The following is a 27,811-nucleotide window of genomic DNA, read 5'->3' on the forward strand; positions in this document are numbered from 1 at the left end:
TACCTCTCACTCTTCCTCCCCCTCTTATTCTCAACCTCCCTCTTCTCTCTTCCTCTTCCTCTCTCTGCAATGTCTTCCATTGTTGTTGTAAAAAAAAAAAGGTTCTCACCTGTGGTCTTTTCATAGTGCTTACATCCTGATTGAAGTGTTAACAATTAACCATTGGGGTGTTTGGCCAGGTGGCACATGTAATTGGCCAATTAGCTCATGTAGTGTCATTTTGAATGGCAGTGTTTTGAAATGGCAAACATGTGACTTTATGTCAGATTGTTGTGTCTTATGCAGAGAACTGTGTTCAGTGCATTTAAAAAGTGCCATTTTGAAATGCAAAATGTGTGTAAAGCAGAAAAGGTGTTTAGACTTTTGGAGACTTGAGAAGAAGTTTTGCTTTCTGTGTGTCAGTTTAAATAATTGTGCTGTGCATGTCATTTTAGTGTGTTAGCAATTGGAAAAAACTGTATTAAAAATCGCTGCTTCATCGGAATGGTACGAAACTTGGTGACTTTTATGGCATTAGGACTGTGAACACACAAAAAAATTGAGGACATGATTTGAGCATGCTAAGTGGTCGTAAAAAAAATAGTCACACTGGTGTTCTTCGGTCAAAAATGACTGACCATAGGAAATCAATAGGAAATTGCCAAAAACACAAAAATTCAAAGAATTTTGGTGTGTACAATCTACAAATCGGCCACAATTCTGAAAAAAAGTACACAGCTGTAGAGGGATGACACTTTAAAACATCAAGAGTGTGATATAGACACACCCACTCACACACAAAAACAAAAACAAACACTTACACACACTATACACACACACACATGAACTGTGCAACTGGAAGTACAGGCTTGTTCCTTTGCATGGTTCTGAGAATTTTTTTTTTTTTTTTTTTTTTTTTTTTTGCACGTGGCATTTTTGGTAACAAAACGCTTCTTTGTGTTCTCTTTCTAACACAATGTTTAGGTTTGACTGTAATCATAAATCAAACACTAACACTTTGATTCAATATTTCTTACAAAAATATATCTAAAACTTGATAAGAAATAGTCTTTGAGATTGTCTTAATATATATTCATATCCTCAACCTAAAAAAATTAGGAAAATATGTCCAAAAACAACTAGGGAATTCACAAGTGTCTCCATAGAGCGCTATACACACATCTAGTGGTCACACCATGATATTGCACGTAATTGCTATATGCTGTCAACAGGGGGCGCTAAAAAAATAAAAATAAAAAAAAACAATTATTTGAAAGGCCAAGATTCTATTTTAACCTGAAATACTGCAGTAATTGAAAAATAGTGAAAAAATATTAGGAAAAATAATTTTTGTATTATTTTCAATGAGAAAAATTGATCATAATTATTGCATAAATATTAATTAATATCATGAAATTCTCTCAAAATACAAAATAAAAAAGTAAAAATATTATTGAACAATAATATAATATAAATTACATTGGTTTTGCTGAGGGAGAAAAAAATGTAATTTTAGGGCTCCGGTCACTTTTGACCGTGAAGAGAACCAGTGTGATTCCCAAATGAGGAGCACCTGAGGGCTAGTATAGTATACTGCCGTCCAAAGGCAAAGCGCAGTAACTACACATTTGGTCAAAATTGAGTTAAGACTTGAAATGGGCTTTGTGACATCTGTTCTGTTTTGTGACAAAGTTTGCTGGTTCAATTTTGTCCAGTTTTAGAGTGTCAAAATTGCAGTAACTACAAAACCCAAGCCAATACCAAGGCAAACCGCAGTAAGTGACGTTACTGCGTTCTGGCTTTGTTTCCCTGTTTTTGACACCGCAGATACTGCGGTCTGCCTTGGTAGCCTTGTCACGAAGGGGATTGTATGCGGTTTGCCCCAATCGTAACACACAGAAACAACAAGCCAACCATGACACAATCCCGCGGCCAAATGATGGTTGAACTCGCGTTAAAACGCAAATATCCAAAGACTGGTAAGGAAGATAGCAAAATAATAACTCATAGTAAGGCAACTGACAGCTTTATAATCAGTTAACATTGACTAGCCAGCCGCTAGCAAATTTTGACTTACCCGTGCTGCTCTATTGAAGGCAATATCCTCTGACAACGTAATGATAATCCGATTTAATCACGTTGGTGTTTGTTGATTCGGACATCTCTCCGTTTCAGGCAGCTTATCCAATTGTATTGACAGGAGTTGCTCCTTCAAAAGTTAGCTGGGTCTGGTAAAGTTTTCTTGTTAGGCAAAGTTACGCTAAAAGTTAGCGGCACCAGTCAGCAGGTGACAACCGGACGAGCGCAGCCGGGCCGACAGCAAGCACACTAGTAAAAGTACACTTCCATAATGTACTTACAGTGCTCTATTTTCATGCACTAATTTTAAAGGCTACTTAGTATACTAAAAAAAAACTTTAGTACTTCGTTAATCTAATTTTAAGAATATCTAAGTGTACTCTGTGCTATTTTGAGACACCATGAAAATTAAAATGTGCTTAGCCTAGGTACCACTTATAGTACATTTGAACCCACCGTGTACTAAAAGTGGTAACTATTTTTTTTTAATACAGAGATATTATGTTATTCCATTTTCATGATGTCTCCAAATAGTATTAAAAATAGATATTCTTAAGATTAGCTTAAGAAGTAGGCTAATACTTAAGAATAATTTTTAGTATATGAAGTACAAAATTAGTATGTGAAAATAGAGCACTGTAAGTACATTATGGAAGTGTACTTTTATTTTAATATGGGTAGTTTTGAAATAGCTGTCATAGTTGGGATACTATGCTGGGATAGTTCAACTAAAAATGAAAAGTCTGTCATCATCTACTCCCCCCTCATGTTTTTTTTTTTTTTTTTGGGTTACTGACATTCTTCCAAATAACTTTTTTTTGTGTGTTCAGCAGAACAAAGAAATGTATACAGGTTTGGAACATAATGAGGGGGAGTAAATAATGACAGAATTTGTTTATTTTTTGTGAACTATCTATTTAACATATTCAAATAAATAAACTAAATAGGTTACTTGATAAGGCTACTAATTGTAATACAATCACATTCATCATTCATGATTTATTGCAGGACATTGTGAGGAAACTACTTCAAAAAATCCTAGAGTAGAAGCAGATAGTGAAGAGGAGAGGATGAGAAAACTACATCTGGAGGAGTTGTTTGCCTCACTGGATGCAGATTTTCAGACAGGCAGTTACACTGAGGAGTTAGATAGTAATAATAATATATTATTAGATAATAGCTTCTGTCTTCAAGAATCTGTAACACAATGGAACGAGCAGGATGAGGGCAGGGTGATGAGGGCTGATGACAGAGATGAGGAAGATGATGTGGAGGATGATGATGTGAGGGATGCTACCTATGTACCGGAGGATGAGGGTGATAATGATGAAGATAGTGAGGATGTCAATAGCAGCCACATTGTTTTTCAAGAGCAGTCTGAAGCTAGTGAACAAAGTAAGATTCCACAGATGGGGAAGCCTTGTGGTCCAATGTGTAGGAAGAAATGCATTCAAAAAATAACAGAGGATCAAAGGAGACAGATATTTACAGCATATTGGAACATGTCCTACAGTGAGAAAAAGAGCTTTATTTTCCACATGGTTTCACAGTGCCAGACCATACGCCACACCTCAGCTGTTCCTAGCAGACGAACCAGGTCTCTTAAGTACCATCTGAATGATGACCTTGGCCAGCAACAGGAAGTCTGTAAAACTACATTTTTGACAACTTTGGGCTATCATCCAAAAAATGATAGATTGATAGTCACTGTCATTGGAAATACAATCTCCTCAAGTCTAACACCACCACAAGAACGCAGAGGAAGGCACACTCCCATCAATAAAATTGACATGGCTCCAATATTTGAACACATTGAATCATTTAATCCCACTTCCAGCCATTACAGACGTGAGCATGCCCCACATAAGAGGTACCTGCCAAGTGATGTCAGCATTCAGTTAATGTTCAAAGATTACAAGGAAAAAGAGGCTCTCAAATGTTCCTATGAAACATATAGGAAGGCCGTGAAAGTGAGGAACATTAGCTTCACTAAGCTGGGTGAAGAGGAGTGTGAAAATTGCTTGAGGCAAGATGTCCATGTCAGAGCAGAGCACCAGAATGAAACCGGCATTCAGGAATGTCACTACTGTCAAAAGTGGGAGGAACACAAGAGGAGAGCAGAGAGAGGAAGGCATCACTACAGGTTGGATGCAGAAAGGGAAGAGCTTACTGACCTCTCAATTCGCAGTGTTGACCTCCAGAAAGTCATCATGCTGCCCCGAATGCCTGGGGTAAAGACTGCAGTCTTTACCAAACGCATCTCAGCCTTTCATGAAACCTTCGCCAGTGTGGGGAAAAAGTCATCTTCCAAGAAGAATAGCATTTCAGTGATATGGCACGAAGGCATTGCTGAAAGGAAGGCAGAGGAGGTGGCATCTGCTTTTGTCACAGCACTTAATGAGGAGCGGGATGTAAAACATGTAATTTACTGGGTTGATAATTGCACTGCTCAGAACAAAAACTGGTGCCTCCTTACATCCTTAGTCTGTGTGGTGAATGACCCGATGTCCCCACTTGAGGATATAACTTTAAAATACTTCGAACCGGGGCACACCTTCATGAGTGCAGACAGTTTCCACCATGGGGTGGAGAAAGAAATGAGGAAGCGGCCTGGAGGTGCTGTGCTGGATTTTGAAGATTTCAAGAACGTCATTGCTTCCTCCAACTCTGGGAAAGTCAATGTGGTGGAGATGAAGAGTACCAACATCTTGGCATGGAGGGCTGGCCACTCACAGGTTAAAATAAAGAATGCACCAAATTTGTCTGGAATGGCTGTTATTCAGCTGAGGAGGGGGTCAAGAGCGATGTACTTCAAACTTTCGCATGATGAAGAGGAGTTTACACAGTTGGACTTCCTCATGAAGAAGGTAAGAGAAAATAAGAGTAAGAGTATATTTTATTTATCACTTACAGAGTTATGACAGTGTGCAACTAGCAATAAAATGTAAATTCTGGTTGACTCGAGGTGACAATGGAGTATCCAAAAGAAAAGCGAGCTGGAGACAAGGGGATAGAGAGGGAGAAGAACTGGGAGATAATCACCAAACTTTGCCCAATGATGCCCCTTAACCGCCGTCAGTTTTGGGAGAACCTGGCTGAAGAGAAATGAATGAGAACTTTACACACACACATTCACACACTCACTCTCTCTCACACACACACACACACACACACACACACATACATACACATAAGTATATCTTACTTACCTACTTGTTAGGGGCCAAGCCCCAAAGGGGCTGTAGCCCCTATTGTAATTGTACGTTTTCCCTTTTATTATTATTATTCTTCCTCCCGAATGGGAGTCTATGGCAGCCCTATCAACGGAACATGAGAAAATGATGAAATTTGGCACACTTGTAGTGATTGTCATGTCTAGAAATCTGACCAATTTTGGAGTCTCTAGGACCAACTCTATAGCGCCACCACCAGTTCAAAAATTCACTATTCTAAAGGTTATAACTTTTGAACCATTTGCTCTAGAAAAATGTAATTTAGTACATCTGATTCATCTCATTATGCTGATGCTACTCAACATCTTACATTAAGTCTCCGCCCATTACAGTAGCGGCCATTTTGAAAAGTCCAGTATTCTGTTTTTTCGCTACTCCTCCTTCAAATTCTGTCCAATTTTGTACAAACTTTGATCAGATGATCTTTGGACTGAGTCGCATAGAAATGACTGAACAGATTTTTTCCATTCATCTTTATTCAAAAGTTATAATGTCACGACGTTAATGAGGTCGACCCAAAATTAGTATAGAGGCTGTATCTTGGCCAAAGTTTGAGCAATCGAAACAAAAATTGGTACGCTTCATCAGGACCACGATCTGAGGGTCCATGCCAAACTTGGGAACAGCGCCACCTACAGGTCATGAGATATGAAAAATGGCTATTTTGGCCAATAACTTTTAAACAGTTTGTCAGAAAATCAAGATATTGGTGTCTATGGATTCCTTGGATCATGCCGAATCCGACGATACCGATTCTGGCAATATTGGATGAATCATGTGTCCGCCATTTTGAATTTTGTCATTAATTGCTATATCTTTTAAACAATTTGACATATCTTTACAAAAATTGGTACGTATGACCTTTAGAATGTCCTGAAGGTACCTGAGAAGTTTCAGCACAGCGCCACCTACTGTTCCACAGATGTAATGATTATTGCAAAAACTCTTATAACTTTTGAAAACACTTTCCAAAATGTGTATGCTTTATGTCATTTTATTCCCTGGCTTATGCCGATTCCGACAATGTGTCATATGTTATTTTCCTTAAATGTACCTGTCTGCCATATTGAAGTGAATGAAAAACAGTTTTTTCGCTACTCCTCCTACAAATTTTGGTCAATTTTGTCCAAAATCAGCTCAGATGATCTTTGGACCGAGCCGCACAGAAATGACTGAACGGATTTTTGATATTCGTTACCATACCCGAGATATTCATCTCTGAATGTGACCTTGCTTGTGTTTGTTGCCTTATGCTAGTTAGCTTAGCATGCTAATTACTTAGCATGCTAACCAGTTGTCATTCTCTTTAATGTGGCTCTTCAGCTATCAAGTTAACCATGAGCTTCATTAGCATTAAGTTAGCTTAGCATGCTAATATGGATAGCATGCTAAGTAATGCTTTTTTTGTGAATTCTTTGTTACACTAAAAGTTCTCTTCCACAGCCTGTTGAATGTGCATCCTCAAGTAGCTCAATGTGTAAAGCCAGTTACCTGAAGAACCCTGTATCCGAAGCTAGTGGGTTCGAATCCCAGGTGGAGCGGTTTTATGAAATAGTGTGTTTTGATTCCTTTACTGCCTCTTGAATTAGAAATAAATGCTTTTTGTTTCATGCTGTGTTCATTTTCATCTAAGCTTCTGTACATTCTGAGATCATTCTCACCCATAACTCTGAACCAGCTGTTTCATGTTTGTTCATTTTCTGCTGTTTTTCCTCTTCCTGCTCTGTATTGCGCTACAACATGATGAGCTGCAGAATGATCTAAAGTAGTTATTAAATATAACATTCAGTGCAGTTTTATAAAAATTCTTCTTTTTGAGTTCATTTTCACATGAACTAATGAACTTCGGCAGGTGTGCTACCATTCACCTGCACAGTGGTGCAATGAGATGGAAAATGGACGTTGGACCCAGAGGTTGTGGGTTCGAATCCTGTGTGGGGAGCCTTTATACAATTAGGTGTAATGAGTCATTTTGATACCTTTTTTATCCAAATAAGCATTGTACTAATCTTTATTCCTCTTGAATGAGATACAAGTGTTTTTAGTTCATTCCGTGTTCATTCTCTGAACTTCTATTGATTTTCATTTCATTTCCACCTGTCCTTCTGAACCAACTGTTTTGCATGTACATTCAATTTCTGCTGTTTTTGCTCTTCCTGCTCCGTATTGCGCTACTGCCCCTTCTGGGGCTTGGCCCCGAATTGCTGCTTGCAGCTATATTTATTATTATTATTCTTCCTCCCGAATGGGAGTCTATGGCAGCCCTATCAACGGAACATGAGAAAATGATGAAATTTGGCACACTTGTAGAGATGCTCATGAAAAGTGATTGGACCAAATTTGGAGTCTCTAGAACCAACTCTATAGCGCCACCACCAGTTCAAAAATTCAACATTCTAAAGGTTATAACATTTGAACCATTTGCTCTAGCCAAATGTAATTTAGTACATCTGATTTGGCTCGCCATGCTGATGCTATGCAACATCTGACATCAAGTCTCCGCCCATTACAGTAGCAGCCATTTTGAAAAGTACAGTATTCTGTTTTTTCGCTACTCCTCCTCCAAATTTTGTCCAATTTTGTCCAAACTTTGATCATATGATCCTTGTTCTGAGCTGCATAGAAATGACTGAACAGATTTTTTGTATTCATATTTGTTCAAAAGTTATGTTGTCATGAAGTTAACGAGGTCACCCTGAAATTGCTATAGAGGCTGTATCTCAGCCAAACTTTGAGCAATCGAAACAGAAATTGGTACACTTGATCAAGACCATGATCTGAGGTTCCATGCGAAACTTGGGAACAGCGCCACCTACAGTTCATGAGATCTGAAAAATGGCTATTTTGGCCAATAACTTTTGAACAGTTTGTCAGAAAATAAAGATCTTGGTGTCTATGGATTCCTTGGGCCATGCCGAATCCGAGGATATAGATTTTGTCAACATCGGATGATACGCATGTCCGCCATTTTGAATTTTGTCATAAATTGCAATATCTTTTAAACAATTTGACATATCTTCACAAAAATTGGTACGTATGACCTTTAGAAAGTCCTGAAGGTACCTGAGAAGATTCAACACAGCGCCGCCTACTGTTCCACAGATATAATGTTTTTTGCAAAAACACTTATAACTTTTGAAAACATTTTCCAAAATGTGTATGCTTTATGTCGTTTTATTCCCTGGCTAACGCCAATTCCAAGGATGTGTGATTTGTCATTTTCTTTAAATGTCCCTGTCCGCCATATTGAAATAAATGAAAACCAGTTTTTTTGCTACTCCTCCCACAAATTTTGTCCAATTCTGTCCAAAATCAGCTCAGATGATCTATGGACCGAGCCGCATAGAAATGACTGAACGGATTTTTGATATCCGCTACCGTTCCCGAGATATTCGTCTCTGAATGTGACCTTCCTTGTGTTTCTTGTCTTATGCTAATTAGCTTAGCATGCTAATTGGTTATTTTGTACAAATTGCTTCTGTTCCTGATATTGAATGTTTCTGAGAATGATCTAAACTAAAATTTTTAAAAATAACATATGGTGCATTTTTATAAAAATTCTTCATTGTAAGTTCATTCTCATGAACTACTAAACTTCGACAGCTATGTGATTCTGTCTGCCCAGTGGCGCAAAGAGCTGAGTAACAGACACGTGATCCAGAGACTGTGGGTTCGAGTCCCATGTTGGTCAACTTTATAAAATTGTTTGTATTGTACTAGTCTTTCTTCTTTTAATTAGAAATAAATATTTTTATTAATTCTGTGTTCATTTTCATCTCAGCTTCTGGTCATTTTGAGTTCATTCTTACCTCTACTTCTGAACCTGCTGTTTTTCATGTACATTCAATTTCTGCTCTTTTTGCTCTTCTTGCTCTGCATTGCACTACGTCTCTGAAATTTGAGTGCGTGAAATGTATGCTGTGTTGCTCTTCATTGTGAGTTCATTCTCATGAACTACTGAACTCTGACAGCTGTATGACACTGTCTGCTCAGTGGCGCAAAGAGTTGAGGGACAGACACATGATCCAGAGATTGTGGGTTCGAATCCCATGTGGGGTGACTTTATAAAATTGTTTGTAATGTTGTCATTTCAATTCCTCTATCATCCCAAGAAGCTTCTGGTCATTTTGAGCTCATTCGCACCTCTACTTCTGAACCAACTGTTTTTCATGTACATTCAATTTTTGCTGTTTTTGCTCTTCTTGCTCCGCACTGCACTACAACTCAGACATTTGAGTGCTTGAAATGTTTGCCGTGTTGCTCTGCTTTAAAAGCTGCTCTTTTTGCTGTGCTGTTCTGCCTGCAGTGTTGCTCAGCATGGTGTGCTGTTCTGTTTGCAGTGCTGCTCTTTTTGATGTTCTGCTCTGCTTGGTGTGCTGCTCTGTTTGCAGTGCTGCTCTGTTTGCTGTAGTGTTCTGCTCACAGTGCTGCTCTGCTTGCTGTGCTGTTCTGTTTGCAGTGCTGCTCTGCTTGGTGTGCTGCTCTGTTTGCTGTGCTATTCTGCTTACAGTGCTGCTCTGCTTGCAGTGTTGCTCTGCTTGAAATGCTGCTCTGCTTGCGGTGTCTTCTGTGCTTGGCCCCGCATTGCTGCTTGCAGCTATATTTGTTCTATTGTTTTTATTAAGATGAATTGTTAAAACAAAGGATTTTAAAGCAGGGGGGAGATGGGGGGGGGGGGGGGGGGGTCGGGGACACAACTTTGTTGTTCTTCTATTTTTTAAATTGTGTTAATTTTGAACTACTGTTTTTAAAGCAACCTTGGTCTAATGAATTATTTTTTAAATAAAATGAGCAAAAAACTCAAAAGGAGGTAAAAGGAGCATTTTTAACATTCACAACATGCAAACATAAAAAAAAAATGTATTACAGTTATTAAAAACAATCAACATGTATTAAGAAGCATGAAAAAAAGTTGGATGAACACTTTTAGTTTGTAGATACTGCACTTTGCCTTTGCAATAGTGTTTTAGTTGTTTAAGGTCATCCAAAGGCAGAGTGCAGTATCTGCATTTTGGGGGTCAAAGATCACATCGGTGGTCAAGGTTTTTATCTATAAAAAATTTCTTCCTAAGAAGGCAATACATCAGCACTTCTCAAAGTCCGGACTCCAGTCCGGATCCGGACCCGGAGGGAATTCAATCCGGACCCGCCTCAATTTCGTATTTCAACAGCAGTAATTGTGCTAAGGGATTAAAAGTCTGGATTTCCTACTTTGATAAACGCATGTCAGAATCATTTGTTTATTGTTTTATGTCTTTTTGGAGATGGTCCGAAATTAAAGCGAAGGCGAGATATTTAAAGTTTTCCTCCGTGATTCAGTTGCCATGACATCCAGTGAGTGTAATTGGGCGCGCGACGCGACACTTCACTGCAGCAAGCGTTTGAATGGGTGTGGAGCAGTGGTTCTCAACGTTCTCAACCTGCGGCCCGTCACGAACATAGACAGTAAAAGAAAGTCACGAATGTAAATGCGGCTCGCGATATGCCGATCACAATTAAAAAAAAAAAAAAATTATAGCATACAATTTATTTTTGTTTTAAAATTTAAATTAAAGTGAATTAAATAAATATAAATGAGCTATAATGCTTTATTTGTCATATAAAATAATTTTGGTGAGCATTTATTATTTTCAGACATCAGGCAATGTAGACTAATATCAGTTAACGAAACAAACACAAGTGCGCGCTTAGGAAGAATTCAAACAGTAGCCATTAATTTTGTATATTTAAGCCTGGTCAAAAATGGTCAAATTTGTTATTAGAGGAGAAAAACAAAATGAGGAACATACAATGAAGGAACACATGCAAACAAGAAGAGTCGCAGCATCAGCATCGAAGGTAAGAAGAATGGAAGAATCAGTTGAGCGAGATGGACGGCCTTTCTGTTTGCTCTGTAGTAAACTAGGCTACTTGACAAGCAAAACCTACAATTTCAAAAGACTGAACTGTGAATTCGATGTGTTTGTTTGATGTATTTTAAATCAGTAAAAATAACCGCATCAGCGCACCCGCGGCTGGAATGAGTCCAACTCTGCGCGCGCTCGCGGATCCGATGCTGCGCGAGGGATTGCGACGTGACAGAATGCTTGATATCGTCAGAGATTGTAATTACAATGCGCTCAATGTTGTTTGTAAAAAGAGCTGAGTAACATTTGCCTATTAAGGCGTTTATGTGATTGTTTGGTGACTATTGCGATGCTGTTTAAGAGAGTCATAAAGTCATACAGAATTAAATAGCAACTTAAAGTGATTTATACAGTTTGTGTTTTCATTGATCATTACTGATAATTATTGTAAAGCTAATGTCAGTAAGTTAGCTTTTATTTGTTATTTATTGTGTGCAACATCTAGGTATAATAATAGTATTTGCTAATACGATAACATTAAATCTGATTGGTTTGCATTGGTGACGTCATATGTAAATTATATGCGGACCGTGAGACTTGCACTTGGACCATTGTGCGGCCCACTGGGAAAAAAGTTTGAGAACCACTGCAATACATGCATGCATTACCACTAATCTACCCACAACATGTTTGACTGGCTGGTGTAAAAACTTTAAAGGCGTTTTTCTCAGTTTCAGTGTTTGCGTAGTTACTGAACTTTGCCTTTGTAGGGCAGTATAGTCTATGTGGAGAATAATGCACACGCACAGCAGTCAGTTATTTATTTATTTATTTATTTTAAAATGGCGTTTATCGGTTTTTGCAAATGAACTTTTCAGGTTCAGGATACATGTACTCCTCGCTGTAGCTACTTACTAGTTTTACATTTACTTGAAGTGCAGTTAGGTCTGTTATTGGGTTATTGTCATCCTCTGCTCCACCGTGGACCAACTGTGACCAAAGCAACTGACGTCAGTTTGAAAATAAGTAATGTATCTCACCTCACTATAATGTGAAAAATAATGTTTTTATATGTTTTATGTTTGTGTAATAAGGAGGGAAGAAATCACATTTCAGAACAATTAGAATATTTTAAATTTTTTAATTATTTTAATATCTTGATTTAGCCTATCCACGGCCCCCCTGCAATACCGCTACGGCCCACCGGGGGGCCGCGGCCCACAGTTTGGGAAGCACTGGTCTAGTTAATTATTAGTATATTTAGTATTTATTGAGTCTGCATGTTGTGACTGTCTTAATTCTAATACAAAGATTATCTGGTAAAAAATAGTTAGATTTCTATGCATTCTGTGATTATAGACAATGGCTGTTCTCAATATGCGTCCTTGTGTTTTTGCTCTACGTCATCATCAACCGTCGAACGCAAGAACAGAGGACACATGAAAGTACCCGGATGTGTTCTTGATATCGAGGATGCGTCGAGTGCAGACTTGCGCGCCGAATTCGCTTGAAGCCCCAGAAATCATTGCGGCAAAACAATGGCGGAGGAAGAAAGCGCTACACATAACTACGTTTTTAACGTTGTCTTAACAACAAAACCCCAGATATACATTTACATATGTAACCCCTCACCCAGGTCCTACTCGCCCCGCTCTGTGCGGGCTTAAACCTTGGTCTCCGGCATGGGAGTCGGACGCTCTATCAAGGAGGCTAAAGGCTGCAACCTCTAGCATCAGTCGCTAGAGCATCTCTTGAGATCAGAGGAGTGAGGTTTACTCGCACAGCAACTACTAGCTGGCCTCCGTTACACAAATATAATTTAGATGAGGAAATTTGGTTGTTGACAAGTCAGGTTACAAGTTTATGTATTCCTCAGAACATAACGTTAAGCGTTTTAATTAAACTACGCTAGCTTTCATTCTGAGGTCATTGTAATTAACTAACTTTAATTCAATTAGCTTACCTTAAACCATGCTTAACTAACTTTTGGTTAATCTGTTATTTAACAATAAAATTTATTTTACTATAAATTTGTATTCGTTAGGGAGCAGTGAAGAGACGAGCGAATGAAGCCCTCCTCACTGGAAAAACAAACTCATCCAAGTCTGGCTGGGAGTAAGTAACACTCATTTTATTTTGTATGGGTTTTTTTTCCCACGTAGAAAGCGAAGTTCTCATGACCTTGTGCAATGTTCCCTAAAAGTTCTCTAAAGGTGACGAATATTCCGAACCTTTACATAACACTAGGGACGCTCCTAAAACGTCCTCTTTTGGTAATGAAAGCGCTGCAGTTCAAGCTTCCTTATATGAATCATTCCATTTTGGTTATTTTATGGTCACATTGGGTATTTTATGGAAGTTAACACAACATCCTATAGTAATAGTCCCCTAAACATTCCCAGAACGTCCTGAATGTTCCCTGGAGGTCCACCAAATAACGTCACCCTTAAACCTTAAAAGAACTCCACATCGTAACCGTCTCGGAACGTACTGGGAACGTTTCTAGGCAACATCCTTAACACCAGTGGAGACGTTCTGAGAATGTTCTGGGAACGTTACTAGGCAACATCCTTAACACATCAGTGGGAACGTTCTGGGAACGTAAAATTTCTAGTGGGTTTTTTTCTTGCTGTGATTTATTTTAGTTACTGTAGTTTCCTGTTGCTGATTAAATGTCTTCTCTGTTAAGGGTTTGTGTTAAGAACGTGGCTGTTCCAGTTACGGCTAAACAAGCAAATATGTGAGTATAATTATATAAATTGTGTGCGAGTATAATTATATAAATGTTTTTTTTTCTTGTAATAATAATAATAATAATAATTATTATTATTATTATTATTATCAGCTGAGGGACCCACCAACAGGGAAAGGGGTAGAGGCAGGAGGAGTAACAGCTGCCACCTGACAGTGGTATTCGGAAATGGATGCCGTGCTCCCGGGGCAGCATTCGATTAATCCGATTAAATAGTGCCTGCTTCCTCCTCTGCCCCCATCCAATGCTGAAAGAGGCAAAGCTCTACTGAGCTCATTGACCTTCTGCGTGAGCAGGCAGAGAGAAATGAGGAAAGAGAGAGGCAGCTGCTAAGAGGAAGAAAGAGAGAGAAACTTGTTAAAAAGCTGTAATAAAATTTAGTTGAGATGACTATTATGGATTGAATCATTTATTCATTATTATATTGAATTATTTACAATTGCATGAATGAACGTGACTCACCCTGTTATCCTACACTACATAAAACATGAATAATTGCCAGCCCAGCCACTAATTAATAAGACGTTTTTAAATGTGTGTGAACATACCTGAGATTACAGCTGAATACATTAGGGTTACATACAACACACACACACACACACACACACTCAGAAGGAAGATGAATTCATTACATTGTAAGTGAATTATTTAGTGGAGGACTGTCTACATGATGCACAGATGTTGGCATTGCAAACGCGTCTGCTGTCACCCGGTAAGATGCCCCACATGAAGGACTCGAATCTCATGTCTCCAGCTGTGATGCTTTCTCCTCGTCTGAATCTCAGTGAAGGCACTGCATCTTCTTCAGAAAAACACACTTGTAAGACTGGCACTGGACTGTTCAGCATAAGTGTACATAAGCATGTGTGTTTTTACTGTAGGCCTAAATACAATCATCATGTTTAATATATGACCACACTTTATTATGTTGAAATTTCATTTTACACTTTTAATAAATTGTTTTCTATGATCATAATTTAGTAATTGAATGAGTAACATTTACAATAAAAATATTAAACTCTTAGCCTACTAAAAAAATTAAATGTTTTGTTTACTTGCATTATGTCATATTATAGGTAACCAAGTTGATATGTTGACAAAATATACAATAAAAAAATGACAAAATACAATAAAAAAATTACAATAAAGGTCGCCTGGCGAGACCGGTTTTTGAGAAACAGCCAATGCTGCATGTGAACATGACTTTTATTTTGAAGTGACGACATGACGTCATAAGACTGCGCCGCGCTGCTGCATCTGTTGTGATTCTGCTGAAGAAAGTAAGAAGTTAAGCTGTTTTAATCGATAGAAACAGTTAACTCTGTTAATGATTCTCTTCTTAAAGATGGCGTTTATTAAAGATGAGAGTGAAGACATTAAGATTGAGTTTATTAAAGATGAGACTGAAGACATAAGGATTGAAGAAACATTCAGAGTGAAACATGAAGATACTGAGGAACAAACAGGTTGGTTTTATTCTCACACCTGAACTGTCATTTGATCATTATTAAAACGTCCAGCTCTACAGAAATAAAGAATATACAGAAATATAATCTTCGAGAATATTACAGAAGTAGCCAAAATAAACTAATTATTTTCTGCAACATTAAACCCAATATCTACTTCTGAATAGAGAATAATGGAAAATATTATTTTCTGTTCATGCTCAAAAGTGCTGTACTAACATTTTAACATACCTGAACATAAATAGCTGTAATTGAACATTAAATCAAACAATAAATAAGTTCTATTTAAAATATTTTGTACATAATCCCTATATCAATAACCATTTAACCAGTAATGAGATTTTTGAATAGGATTTCAAACCACATATGGATGTAGTTCAAAACAGATTTGTAAAAAATCACATTTCATGTGTTTTATTTTTTTATTTATTTTTGGGGGGAAAAGCTGGCTTCTGCTGATGAAACTGCAAACTATTCTTCAGTAAAATTTTCTTCAATTTATTTTTTTAAACTTTGACTCTTTATTTAACATATCTGGTCTTTAACTGTAAAATTTCCCTACAGTATGAATAGCTGAACATACAGTATGTCAAAACATGTCAAATGTAAAAAAAAACACAGCATCTGCTTTTAATAATAAAAAACCCTTTTAATAATAAAAAATCATAGCTCACGCTCCAAATCTCACGTTATACTTTTGATACCTGATATATTATCTTACACCTCTTCATGGGTTCAATATTTCATTCAGTAACGTTAAAAAGCTTCATAAAAGATTGTTGATTAATATTTGATGATTGCGTTAGTTGCATGTACTTGATCAAAGCTTTTATCGTTTGTTTCTGCTTGTCCTTCGTCTGATCTTGATTCAGAGGTTTTGTACTGAGTCAGATGAGTAATAGACCCCCTACCATATATGATGTTTTATAACAAAGTTCGGGAGGAACAGGTTCAGATAATTAAACTAATTAGCTCAGGTGGAGAGCATTCAAATGAAATCTGGCAGATTTATTGCAGAAGTGAAATAACTTATGTAAGTGAAACAGAATAAAAGTTATAGAAGTTATGAATAAAAGTAGTTTATGAAAATGTAAAAATACAATATTTTATATTAAATATATATTTTAAACAAGATTTACTCTAAAACTGCAAGGAAATCAAAGCCAAAATTCTGAACAAGTTGTGTTCCAAATTTCAGGTTGATATCTCAAAAAATGAGCTTTCAGTAAGATTTTGTTTGGGCGCAGTACCACACTTTTTTACTAGATGACAACCAAGCTCCATTACTGACCATATAAAGGCACCTCCATTTCCATATGTGGTTTGAGTGATCTGAACCATATATTTAAATTTTTTTAATACAATTTATGAAGTAGACATCCTATATAGAAGTAGTATGGGAAGTTTGGCAGAATTTGATATGAATTCAGCCTCTAATAAACATAAAAACATGTATGTGGGTTATAGATCCCCGCCACAATCATAAATGTATGTATTGTATGTATACATAAATGTTTTTTTTTTATATATTTTTAGACCTTTTTTTTTCTCCAAAAATTGAATGGATGTTATCTTTTGAACTCCTGGCATGAAAGCAAACATGTCTCAACCAATCTTTAATGATTTTTCATGTTCATTGCCATTTCAAAATAAAGGTCTGAACATGCCTTATGAGTATGAAAATATGCTTGCTGCAAATTGATAAATTACTGCTCTTCTCTAATTTATTTTGAAAATCATGTCGCATTGATTCCATGTCACATTTTCATTGGCTGGTCAGTAGACGTAGGTCGTAGCAGCAAACGCACTGTGAGATGATCATGCTAAATTTATGACACTGTCAGAAAATGATCGAAGGCTATCTGTCGCAAGACCGGGAAAACGGCCGTCTTTTAACCTCTCTCACTATACGACATAAGACCACCGATTCAGAGCCACGATCACAGAAATCGCCATGATTGTTTCACGATGGCAATCTTTTGTCTGGGACAGCCAAAAATCGTCCGGCGTATCCCGGGCTATAGGCAATATCATCTTAAAATAGAGAATGAATAACAAAATATTTACAATCACATATTGTAACCTTAATTAAGATTAGTGCTAATTCAATTTACATTTTTGTCTAATTGAATTTAATTTGTTGTAATTATTCTTCTATTTGCATAATTAATTGTCTGTCTTTAGCACATTTCTAGCATATCCTTTTACTCAGTCTGATGCTCAGTGGATCTCCTTCACTCTCTGAGTCTGCCTCAGTTTCATCTTGAAGTGAAGTATAATGCATTTAATTTCATATTATAAAGCATAAATCTATACAATGTGTTCCAAATTATAACCCAAATGACACATCAGTTGGATTTCAGTAAAATAAAATTATTTCCAGTCTCAGACAGCTTTGTTCAATAGTTTGCCAGGTCTTCTTTGGTAAATGGAAAACCTAGCCTACTTAAATAAGTTGTTCTGCATTATTAAGCATGTCATAGTTCTTGTGCAGTATGGAGAGGAAGAAAGATCTTTCTGAAGATGAAAATCATGAAACAGTGCAATACCCTGAAGTCATGAAAACAATATTGTGCAAAAACTGAACATAGATTATTGAATTGTTAAATGATTTGTGAGTGATTCAGAGCACAGAAGAACTCAGTCAGTTAAAGGCTTATTAAAGGAAAGTTTGTCAAATTAATTGTATTAAAGGATTAGTTCACTTTTAAATAAACTTTTCCTGATAATTTACTCACCCCCATGTCATCCAAGATGTCCATGTCTTTCTTTCTTCAGTCGAAAAGAAATTAAAGTTTTTGATGAAAACATTCCAGGATTTTTCTCCTTATAGTGGACTTCAATGGGCACCAAACAGTTGAAGGTCATAATTAGTTTCACTGCAGCTTCAAATTGTTCAACACGATCCCAGATGAGAAATAAGGGTCTTATCTAGTGAAACCATCAATCATTTTCTGAAAAGATTTAAAATTCTATAAGTTTTAACCTTAAATGCTCATCTTGAACTAGCTCTCTTATTCTTCTCCTCTATTAGAATTACTGCCCTCCATAGGCCAATGTTTGAACTAATTGTTATACTATTGAACTAGCATATTGCATATAAAAACTTTGGCCTGTGGAGGGCAGTAATACACTTAGCAGTGTCTACACTGCCAGAATTCTAAAAGAGGAGAAGAAGAGAGCTAGTTCAAGATGAGTATTTATGGCTAAAACAATTTTTTTCCGAAAATGAGCGATGGTTTCACTAGATAAGACCCTTATTTCTCATCTGGGATCGTGTTGAACAATTTGAAGCTGCAGTGAAACTAATTTTGACCTTCAACTGTTTGGTGCCCATTGAAGTCCACTATAAGGAGAATAATCCTGGAATGTTTTCTTCAAAAACTTTTATTTCTTTTCGACTAAAGAAAGAAAGACATGGACATCTTGGATGACATGGGGGTGAGTAAATTATCAGGAAAAGTTTATTTAAAAGTGGACTAATTCTTTAAGAGGGCAGCGAAAGTGTTGAGCAGCAAATAAAGCTGTTTGAGTCTCAAGAACCTCTCTATACAGGCTGGCAGTTGATTTTCCATATAAGACCTGGCGAACTATTCAACAAACCTGTCTGAATACAATAAATACTGTACCATTTAATAAAACCATGGTTTCTAGTGTATTGATTACCATTTCTATTTAACCACACAAATGCTATAGTTAAACTGTTTTTGTAGCAGAATTATAGTTAATTCGTGGTTACCATGGAATAACTACAGTAACCTTTTTTTAAAAAAAATTTTATTCGTAGTAAATCCATTGTTAATTTTCGTTGTCGTGCTGGAGTTTTGAATATGTTTGCAATGATGAAGGGCCTTTAGCAGCCTCCCTTCGCTATGCCTTGGTCTTTTTTTTGTGAAAGCATTGTTTTTTGTCTACCAAATGTGCCAACAACAGCAAATTTGGTGTTCTTTATATTATATAAGTTTGGATAAAATAATGTGATTAGAAACAGATTCTACTTCTCTTCCAAGAACGCGAATGTTCTGTACAAGTTGTTAGCACTATTAGAGGCACAGGAGCAAAACATTACCGACAGAAATACAAAAACAAACCACCAAATTACTACTTTCGCAGCCCAACTACTGTCTGTATGTGGATTATAATGCATCTACCTGAACTTCTGGAACTGTCATCTCCACACACTCGCCTGAGCATGGACAGACTGTGAGTGATGCTGGGCAGCGAGCGGGAAAACACGGAGCGGATTTACAGAATTAGTGGATCTTTAGCGGAGCGATAACAGAACACTTATGGAAATCCTGTCAAAGGTAGAGGAGGGGGTCGAGAGGGGCATGGACACCTCCGCAGATGAGGGCAGAGGGGCAGTGGTTCTAGCACCAATTCTCAAACTTGACAATTTCACAGAACTCAAAAATGGACTGGAAAAAATTATTGGCACCTTGACAATTTTAAGAAATAATTTTCAAGCATGTGATGCTCCTGTATTTGGTATTTAGACACCTGTGGCAATATAGTAATCAGCCAGTTAAAATGGAGAAAAGTTGACTAAACCTTTGTGTTGTGTCTCTCACTGAGGATGAAGTGAAGAAAGGAAAGAAGTGTAAAGAAAAAATTGTGGAAAAACATGGACAATCTCAAGGCTACAAGTCCATCTCCAGAGATCTTAAAGCCTCAATGTGGTGAAAATCAAGTTTTTAATGTTGTTCATATGTCTGTGTGGTGTTTTAAATATGCTTTAAGACAAACCATATGCAAATTCATAAGTCAGCACCATTGCTGAGTATTTTATGTTTAAAACTGCAGTAAACCAAAAACCTGCGGTTTGAAATCGGTGGTGTTTGTGACATCACAGACTACCTTGTAACCAATCAGAACAACGTGCCGGTGGGCTTTAGCATATCATTAACGCTGACTGCTCTGAAGCAGGAAAGTCTCGAGAGAAGCCAGCTTATCCTAGTAAATTTTCTGTTGATATGAAAAATTGTGTAGATTTATCAATATAGCGAGTCTATTACGATGTTATGATGAATTATAAGCCTTTCTCCTCTGATGTTTTGAGTTGTTCAAAGCGTTTGTAAGGATACTGATTGTGAGAAGGCAGCTGCCTGACTCTCGAACAGGAACATGGTTTGTGTAACATTAACAACACATTATTAGCTGTTTGATAACGTAGTCAAGCAAAAGGCTAATCATATTAATCCATATTAATTAAAGACAGAACTGTCGCAAGCGTTGTGCCAAGTGCCAAAGTAAAGTGACAGCTGACTTGAAGTAAAGCCAATAAAGTTAATGTTTTTGTCCTTCGAAATACTTTAATACTATAAAACATAGATAAAACAATATTGCTCTGAGCGTGTGCATGTGACTGTGATTCATGTGCAAATGTCAGTTAGTGCGGAATCGCACAAAGTTTTGAGAGAGATATTCAGTCCATTATAAATTCTGATTTTGGCTCCTCTGGAATGGATCAAACCATAGATATTAGCCTACTTGATGAGTTCAAGTAAATACGCTGGAAATCCGCGTTCATTCAAGGATGTGCATTTATTTCATGTACGGACAAAACACAAACAGCAAATCGTCACTGCAGCAACAGTAGCCTATAGACCTTATTTACCAGAGAAACAAGTGCGCCACCATCTTTAGAAAATTGTCTTTCAACTTCCGTTTTTGTGGTAGCCCTATATATTTCTATGGCATCGCTGTTAAAGAATAATTAGCTGGTGAAGTGGATTTACCTGTTGTAGAGTTAATGAAAGTTATCATGAGCATTGTTATGTTTAAAGCAGATGTCTTAACAAATGTCAGTAGACCGGGAAGATTTTAAAATGAGCAGTTAATTCATAAATACGTAAGATTGCTGTGGAAATACAAACCGGAAGTCAAAAGACAACTAGCGCAGTGCTAAAAAGGGGCGGGGCTACATAAGGTCTATACTCACCGAGCTGCCGTGAGCGAGTGGAGGCGGGGCTAATTTGCATATTCATTGATGTGTATATTAAATGAGGCAAGGGTATAGAGTTACAGTCAAGCTATTTTAAGGTATGAAGAAAAAAAATTTTCACAAAAAAAATAATTTACTACAGGGGGACTTTAATGTTCCTGTGTCCACTTTGCGCAATATCATCAAGAGGTTTACAGCCCATGGCACTGTAGCTGGCCTCCCTGGACACGGACGGAAGAGCAAAATTAATGGACAATTACAACAAAGGATTGTTACCCACTGCTGACAACATGAAAAAGTCTCCACCAGAGGTCATGGGTATTCCAGCAGGACAATGACCTGAAACACACTTCAAAAAGCACTCAGAAATAGTTACAAACAACTTACACTACAATGTAATGTAGTGAGTGTACAGCTTAAATAACAGTGTAAATTTGCTGTCCCCTCAAAATAACTCAACACAGCCATTAATGTCTGAACAGTTGGCCACAAAAGTGAGTACACCCCTAAGTGAAAATGTCCAAATTGGGCCCAATTAGCCATTTTGTCTCCCTGGTGTCATGTGACTCAATAATGTTACAAGGTCTCAGGTGTGAATGGGGAGCAGGTGTGTTAAATTTGGTGTTATCAATCTCACTCTCTCATACTGATCACTGGAAGTTCAACATGGAACCTCATGGCAAAGAACCCTCTGAGGATCAGAAAAAAATTATTGTTGCTCTACATAAAGATGGCGTAGGCTATAAGAAGATTGCCAAGACCCTGAAACTGAGCTGCAGCACGGTGGCCAAGAGCATACTGTAGGACCAAAATCAGTTAAAATTAAATAATTAATTTATAGGGAATTATAAAGAGTCATTTAGTTTACAACCGAGCAACTGATTCGTCTAGCGTTCATCTGCTCAGACCGCAATAAGCTCTCGTAACGGATGTGAATATCCAACTATTGTGAAAACCCTAATTAATAGCTCAGTAACAGGATCGACAGTTTAAGACATTACATTTGAACACAAAATACAAGACACTTTCTTTTAAAATCTATAAGAGACACTTATAGATTATAGTGTTAAAATCTAACACAAACTCGCACAAACATTCATACACGTTGCAGAAAGAAAGGACATCTAATTATTAATCTTCATCAATCTGATGCATTTTGAGATGCTTTTTTTGCCAACCTGGGGAGATCTGGAGAAACTTCAGCCATGAGTCAAAAATTATTATGGCCTCCTTACTAAGTATTATGCAAGCCATTTCATGCCAGCCTGTCACTGGGTCTAACATTTACAGTATATTTGGGGGAAGAACCTAGCGCTATGATTGGTCGAACTCTTCTTCTTTTGCTGTTGCTTGATTTGAGGACTGCGCGTGCACAGAGGCGTCACCAGGTTTTTGCGTAGTTTAGAGTGACAAATCGTACCAGCGTACTTTGAAGTCAAAATGCGTATCCGCTACTCAAATTGCGTACAGTTTGGCAGGTCTGCTTATTGGACCACTTTACCTTCTGCCTTGTCAGTCCCCTCACCTCAAAATCGACCTCCTCAAAAACGGTAGCGTTAGCTAATAATTTTCCACCGGAGCTTTAGCTAGCTGGCTAACGTTGCGTTCTCTCCTGCTGTGTTCAATGACTCAATTCATCAAGCTGTAGCTAACGTTAGCTAAGTCTATGTCAACAGAGCTCCTGGGTAACTTAACTTAGATATACCAGAAAATATTAAAATTATTGAAACCATCACTCACCAAATTCAGTCAGGTAAATCGTCAAGGCCAGGCGTGCTTTCAGCTTCTGATGGTGGTCTGCACTGGTGATGCAAGGCCCTTCGCGTTAATATTCCATGCACTCGCGCTCCCTTCTGGCACGCGCACCTGTTCGCAGTTCACTGAATCGCAGTTCACTGAATCTCAGTTTGAACTAATTTTTATATGCAATATCCTAGTTCAATAGTATATGACAATTTAATTCAAACTTTGACCTGTGTGAGGGCAGTAATACACTTAGCAGTGTCTACACTGCTATAATTCAAATAAAGAAGAAGAGAGCTAGTTCAAGATGAGTATTTCTGGTTAAACTTATATAATTTTCAATTTTTTTTCAGAAAATGACCGATGGTTTCACTAGATAAGACCCTTATTCCTTGTCTGGTATCGTTTAAAGCTCTTTGAAGCTGCACTGAAACTGTAATTTTGACCTTCAACGGTTTGGAGTCCACTGAAGTCCACTATAAGGAGATATTACTTCTGACATGATTTTCCTCCTTTCAAAAACGCCCAGGAAGTGACATCATATGGGCTCTGTGGCGACCAGGGCGGGCGAGAGCCGTGAGGGAACTGCGCGAGGCCGGTGGCGCGAGTGATAATGAGCTTCACCTGTGAGGCGCAGCGGCCTTGACTCCCTCACAGAGGAGCTCCGGGAGCATAAAAGGAGGAGCGACGACAGTGAAGGACGAGAGAGGACCAGGCCTGGACTTTATTTTATGTTTTATTATGTTTGTGTGACCGGCAGACGTCCGCGAGGGTCTGCCGGCTTTACTTTCGTTTTGTTCTTTGTTTATTTTGAAATTAAAGTTTTGTTTAACGTTCGCCGGTTCCCGCCTCCTTCTTCCCATACTTACTAACTGTGTTACAGGCTCTTTCTACAGCATGATGGGAGGACAAATAATCTCAATCCATTGTCTCAGTTTTTACACAAATGAATGACTGCATTCATCAACCCTGTTACCAAAGTTATTGTAAGAAGAGATTTTGCTCAAGTTGCATTAAAAATAAAACTTGAGCAATAACAGTGTTGAAAACTGGATTGAAAATGCCTAAATTCTGGTAACACTCCTGCAAATTGTGAACCAGATATGAAACAAATGTAAAATAGTTAGTTTCTCAAAGGTTTCTCAAACTGAGCATATGTTAAAAATGAACATTATGTATCATTGTTTTATTGTTTCTCTAAATATGCAGAAGTGCTTGAATCTAACATGAATGTTGTTCAGCATCATGAATGAATGAAGAATAAACATCAATCTCTTTGTTCTTCAGTCGTTCATGATGCTGAACAACATTCATGATAGAAAGATTCAACAACACATTTAGATATGCAGTTAATCTAATATTCAACAAATGGTCAGTAAAGTGAGATTTGAAAAATGTTCATATTGATTGTCAACATCAGGTCAAAATACATAATATTTTATATCTGGTTCAAAATTTGAAACAATGTAACCAAACTTTTTTTTTTTTTTTTTTTTCAAAATAAAAAAAGTAGTAATATCAGTAAACACCAAACTGTATCAAGGAAATTCACTTTCCAAAATGGCTGACAGGGTTTTAAGCTTGACTTAAGCAAAATCTGATTTATTGTTATTGATAAAGTTGTACTTTTCATAAAAAGTAGAAGTTATTCATAAATAAAAGTTGGTGTCAAAATATGTCAATAATTGTGATTCATCAGCATATTTAATAGTTCTCACAACAGAAACTTTTGATTTGTCTATTATGTTTTAAATATAATAATTGTTTCAGGGACATATAATAAATATATAAAAAGGCATTAGAAGTGATCAGTATATTTCATAGCAGTTGTCTACTTCAGTACATGAAGGTTCACTTTTATGTTCTTTCACTTCATAATCCTCATTTTGAATTACTTTAATATACTGAAAATTAACTATTTTTGTAATTTCAGAGCTGATGGAAGTGAAGGAGGAGAGTGAAGAACTGAGTGAAGTGGAGGAGGAACATCATGTCAAACCTGGAGAAAAACCTTTGAGTCACTCAAAGACTAAAAATACTTTTTTAAAGAAAAGAGCCAAGAAATCTACAACCTGCACTCAGTGTGGAAAGAGTTTCTCAACCAAACAATATCTTGAGATTCACATGAGAGTTCATACAGGAGAGAAGCCGTTCACATGTGATCAGTGCGGGAAGAGCTTCACACAAAAAGGACATCTTAAGGAACACATGAAAGTTCACACTGGAGAGAAACCACACATATGTGATCAATGTGGGAAGAGTTTTACAACAAAACAAAGTCTTGAGATTCACAGTACAGTTCATACCAGAGAGAAGCAGTTCAAATGTAATGAATGTGGCAAAACATTTCTCTGGGCATCAAACCTGAAGAGACACCTGACAGTTCACACAAAGGAGAAGCCACATTCATGTTCTGTGTGTGGAAAGAGTTTTTCACAGCTGTGTAGTTTACAAGAACATCAGAAAACACACACTGGTGTGAGAGAGTACATGTGCTTTGAGTGTGAGAAGACTTTTACTACAGCAAACAGTTTAAAACAGCACCAGAGAATTCACACTGGAGAAAAACCTTTCAAGTGTTCACAGTGTGACAAGAGATTCAATCAGTCATCATCTCTGAAAACACATGAGAGAATTCACAGCAGAGAGAAGCTGCACACGTGTGATCAGTGTGGAAAGAGTTTCAGTCTGTCATCATATCTGAAAAGACATGAGAGGATCCACACTGGAAAGAAACCTTACAAGTGTTCACACTGTGACAAGAGATTCAGTCAGTCATCATCTCTGAAAAGACATGAGAGGATCCACAACAGAGAAGTGGCACACACGTGTGATCAGTGTGGAAAGAGTTTCTCTATTAAAAGTAACCTGAAGATACACATGAAGATCAATGCAGTGGAGAAACCACATCACCACAGTCTGAAACCACAATAAGTAGTTCATCTTTATGTGCTGAGAAACAAAGTAGTTTCCTTACAGCCACAATAAGCGGCAGGACAGTTTGGTGGTTGCTTAGTGTCTGCTTGAAAAATCTGAATTTTCTCCTGAAACTACAACAGAATGATCAAATCACTGTTAAAACAGACTGTATGGATTTTTCCCTTAAGATCAATGTGACAAACTAGTGACACTTAGTGAACAAACTGCCTTGTTTCTTTCTATTATTGTCATTTACAACATAACAACCTGTAATTGACAATATTACCTCGCTGTTGGTCCTCTTCATTCGTTCCATGATAAATCTCCCACTATTTCCCCATCATCATTCCTTCAATCATCTGTAGTAGTTCTTGTACCTGATCGTCTGATTTACTCCTGATATTGAAACAGTAAAATCGTCCAAAAAAATATTGTTTTAAGTGTGTAAATGAGTCTTAAAGCAGAAGCATGTGAACTTTATACCCACTGGAATAAACAACTGCAATCATTAAAAAAACCCCTCTATATTAAGTTACAAGTTATCAATCTGATCTAAACAATGATCAATCAATATTGGAATTAAATGTTTTAATGTTTGACCTGAGAGCCTGTTCACATTCAAACTGGATTGAGTCTGAATCAGTGTTTTATTAGTGAATTAGACACATGTTTATCAGATGAAACTTGCCTGCAGTTTCATTCCTCACTGAAAAACACATTCACACTTACAGAAAATTCACTTCAACACAGTTTGATCTGAATCAGGACAGATTGATGCATTTTACTGAAGTGTGTCTCTCTCACCTCTGAACATGCTCTCATGGCTGTAATGAAAGAAAAGAAGCATTGAGCATCATTCCTAATGTTAATGAATGTTTCATTGATTCACACTATATGAGTTTGTCTTCACATTGAACTGCAGCTCTAATGATTTATAGTTAATACCAAATAACATATTCATCTGTTTTAATGTTTAAACAGAAAATATGATTGAGTTGTTTAGAGAGATTGAGTTGATTTACTCCATCTGCAGAATCACAGATGAATCTTATCTGTAAATCTCATGATTTCAGATTCACACAGTGAGAAGTGATGAGACGATCAGAAGAGAAAGAAATAACAGGATTGTAGGATTTGGACTTTTGAATTTTATCTCTAGGACTGTTGGAAAGGAAACACTCGCCCTGGTGGTCCGGTCAGAACCCAGGTTCTTTCCTTTAATGACTTTACTGAAGCATTTGTTTGGTCTGTACAAAGATAAATAACAATTACAATAAGTAAATAATACAGACTTCAGATTCAATTATTTAACAGTCCAATATAACAAACAATAATACATGTAATATGGAATATTATTCGTAATTCACGAGTTCACACTTACAAATGATCAGGTAGTAAATAGTATGCGAAGCAGTATGTGTATTTGGCGTGCTGTCCGAGGAGAGGGCTCCGAGCTCGGTATTTGACCTTAACCCAGAGTTCTCCCCAAAAATTGCAAACCAATGCTGGACAGCAGCCGGAAACATTACTGATGACCCCCAAAAATTGCACTGCGTAGGCTGATTGTGCTGTTTGGAGGGTTAGTTCATGAGGGAGCCGAGGCGACATCACTGCTGCGGCAGTGGAGAGAATAGCCAGAGGAACTGAGCTCCTGCGGGAGCCGAGGCGACATCACTGCTGCGGCAGTGGAGAGAATAGCCAGAGAAACTGAGCTCCTGCGGGAGCCGAGGCGACATCACTGCTGCGGCAGTGGAGAGAATAGCCAGAGGAACTGAGCTCCTGCGGGAGCCGAGGCGACATCACTGCTGCGGCAGTGGAGAGAATAGCCAGAGAAACTGAGCTCCTGCGGG

General features: G+C 37.6%; 2 protein-coding genes and 1 long non-coding RNA gene across 3 annotated transcripts in view; all 3 read left to right on the forward strand.

The window, feature by feature from the left end:
* LOC125245430 overlaps positions 1-27,549 on the forward strand; it is a 1,350,402-nt gene extending 1,322,853 nt beyond the window's left edge. The window contains 1 exon segment of the mRNA XM_048156021.1: positions 25,530-27,549. Coding sequence (XP_048011978.1) covers positions 25,530-25,976 — 447 coding nt within the window. The 3' untranslated portion in view covers positions 25,977-27,549.
* LOC125245567 lies at positions 2,944-5,245 on the forward strand. The gene is made up of 2 exons (XM_048156227.1): positions 2,944-4,925; positions 5,024-5,245. Exons 1-2 carry the CDS (start codon positions 3,129-3,131, stop codon positions 5,165-5,167), a joined length of 1,941 nt encoding a protein of 646 aa, XP_048012184.1. The 5' UTR covers positions 2,944-3,128; the 3' UTR covers positions 5,168-5,245.
* On the forward strand, positions 11,652-24,968 carry LOC125246023. The gene is made up of 4 exons (XR_007179677.1): positions 11,652-13,252; positions 13,827-13,877; positions 13,983-15,355; positions 23,572-24,968. It is a non-coding gene; the product is annotated as an uncharacterized LOC125246023 (long non-coding RNA).
* Positions 27,550-27,811: the final 262 nt, after the last annotated feature.

This window comes from Megalobrama amblycephala, linkage group LG1, assembly GCF_018812025.1.
Source record: "Megalobrama amblycephala isolate DHTTF-2021 linkage group LG1, ASM1881202v1, whole genome shotgun sequence".
In the NCBI taxonomy this organism is placed as follows: Eukaryota; Metazoa; Chordata; class Actinopteri; order Cypriniformes; family Xenocyprididae; genus Megalobrama; species Megalobrama amblycephala.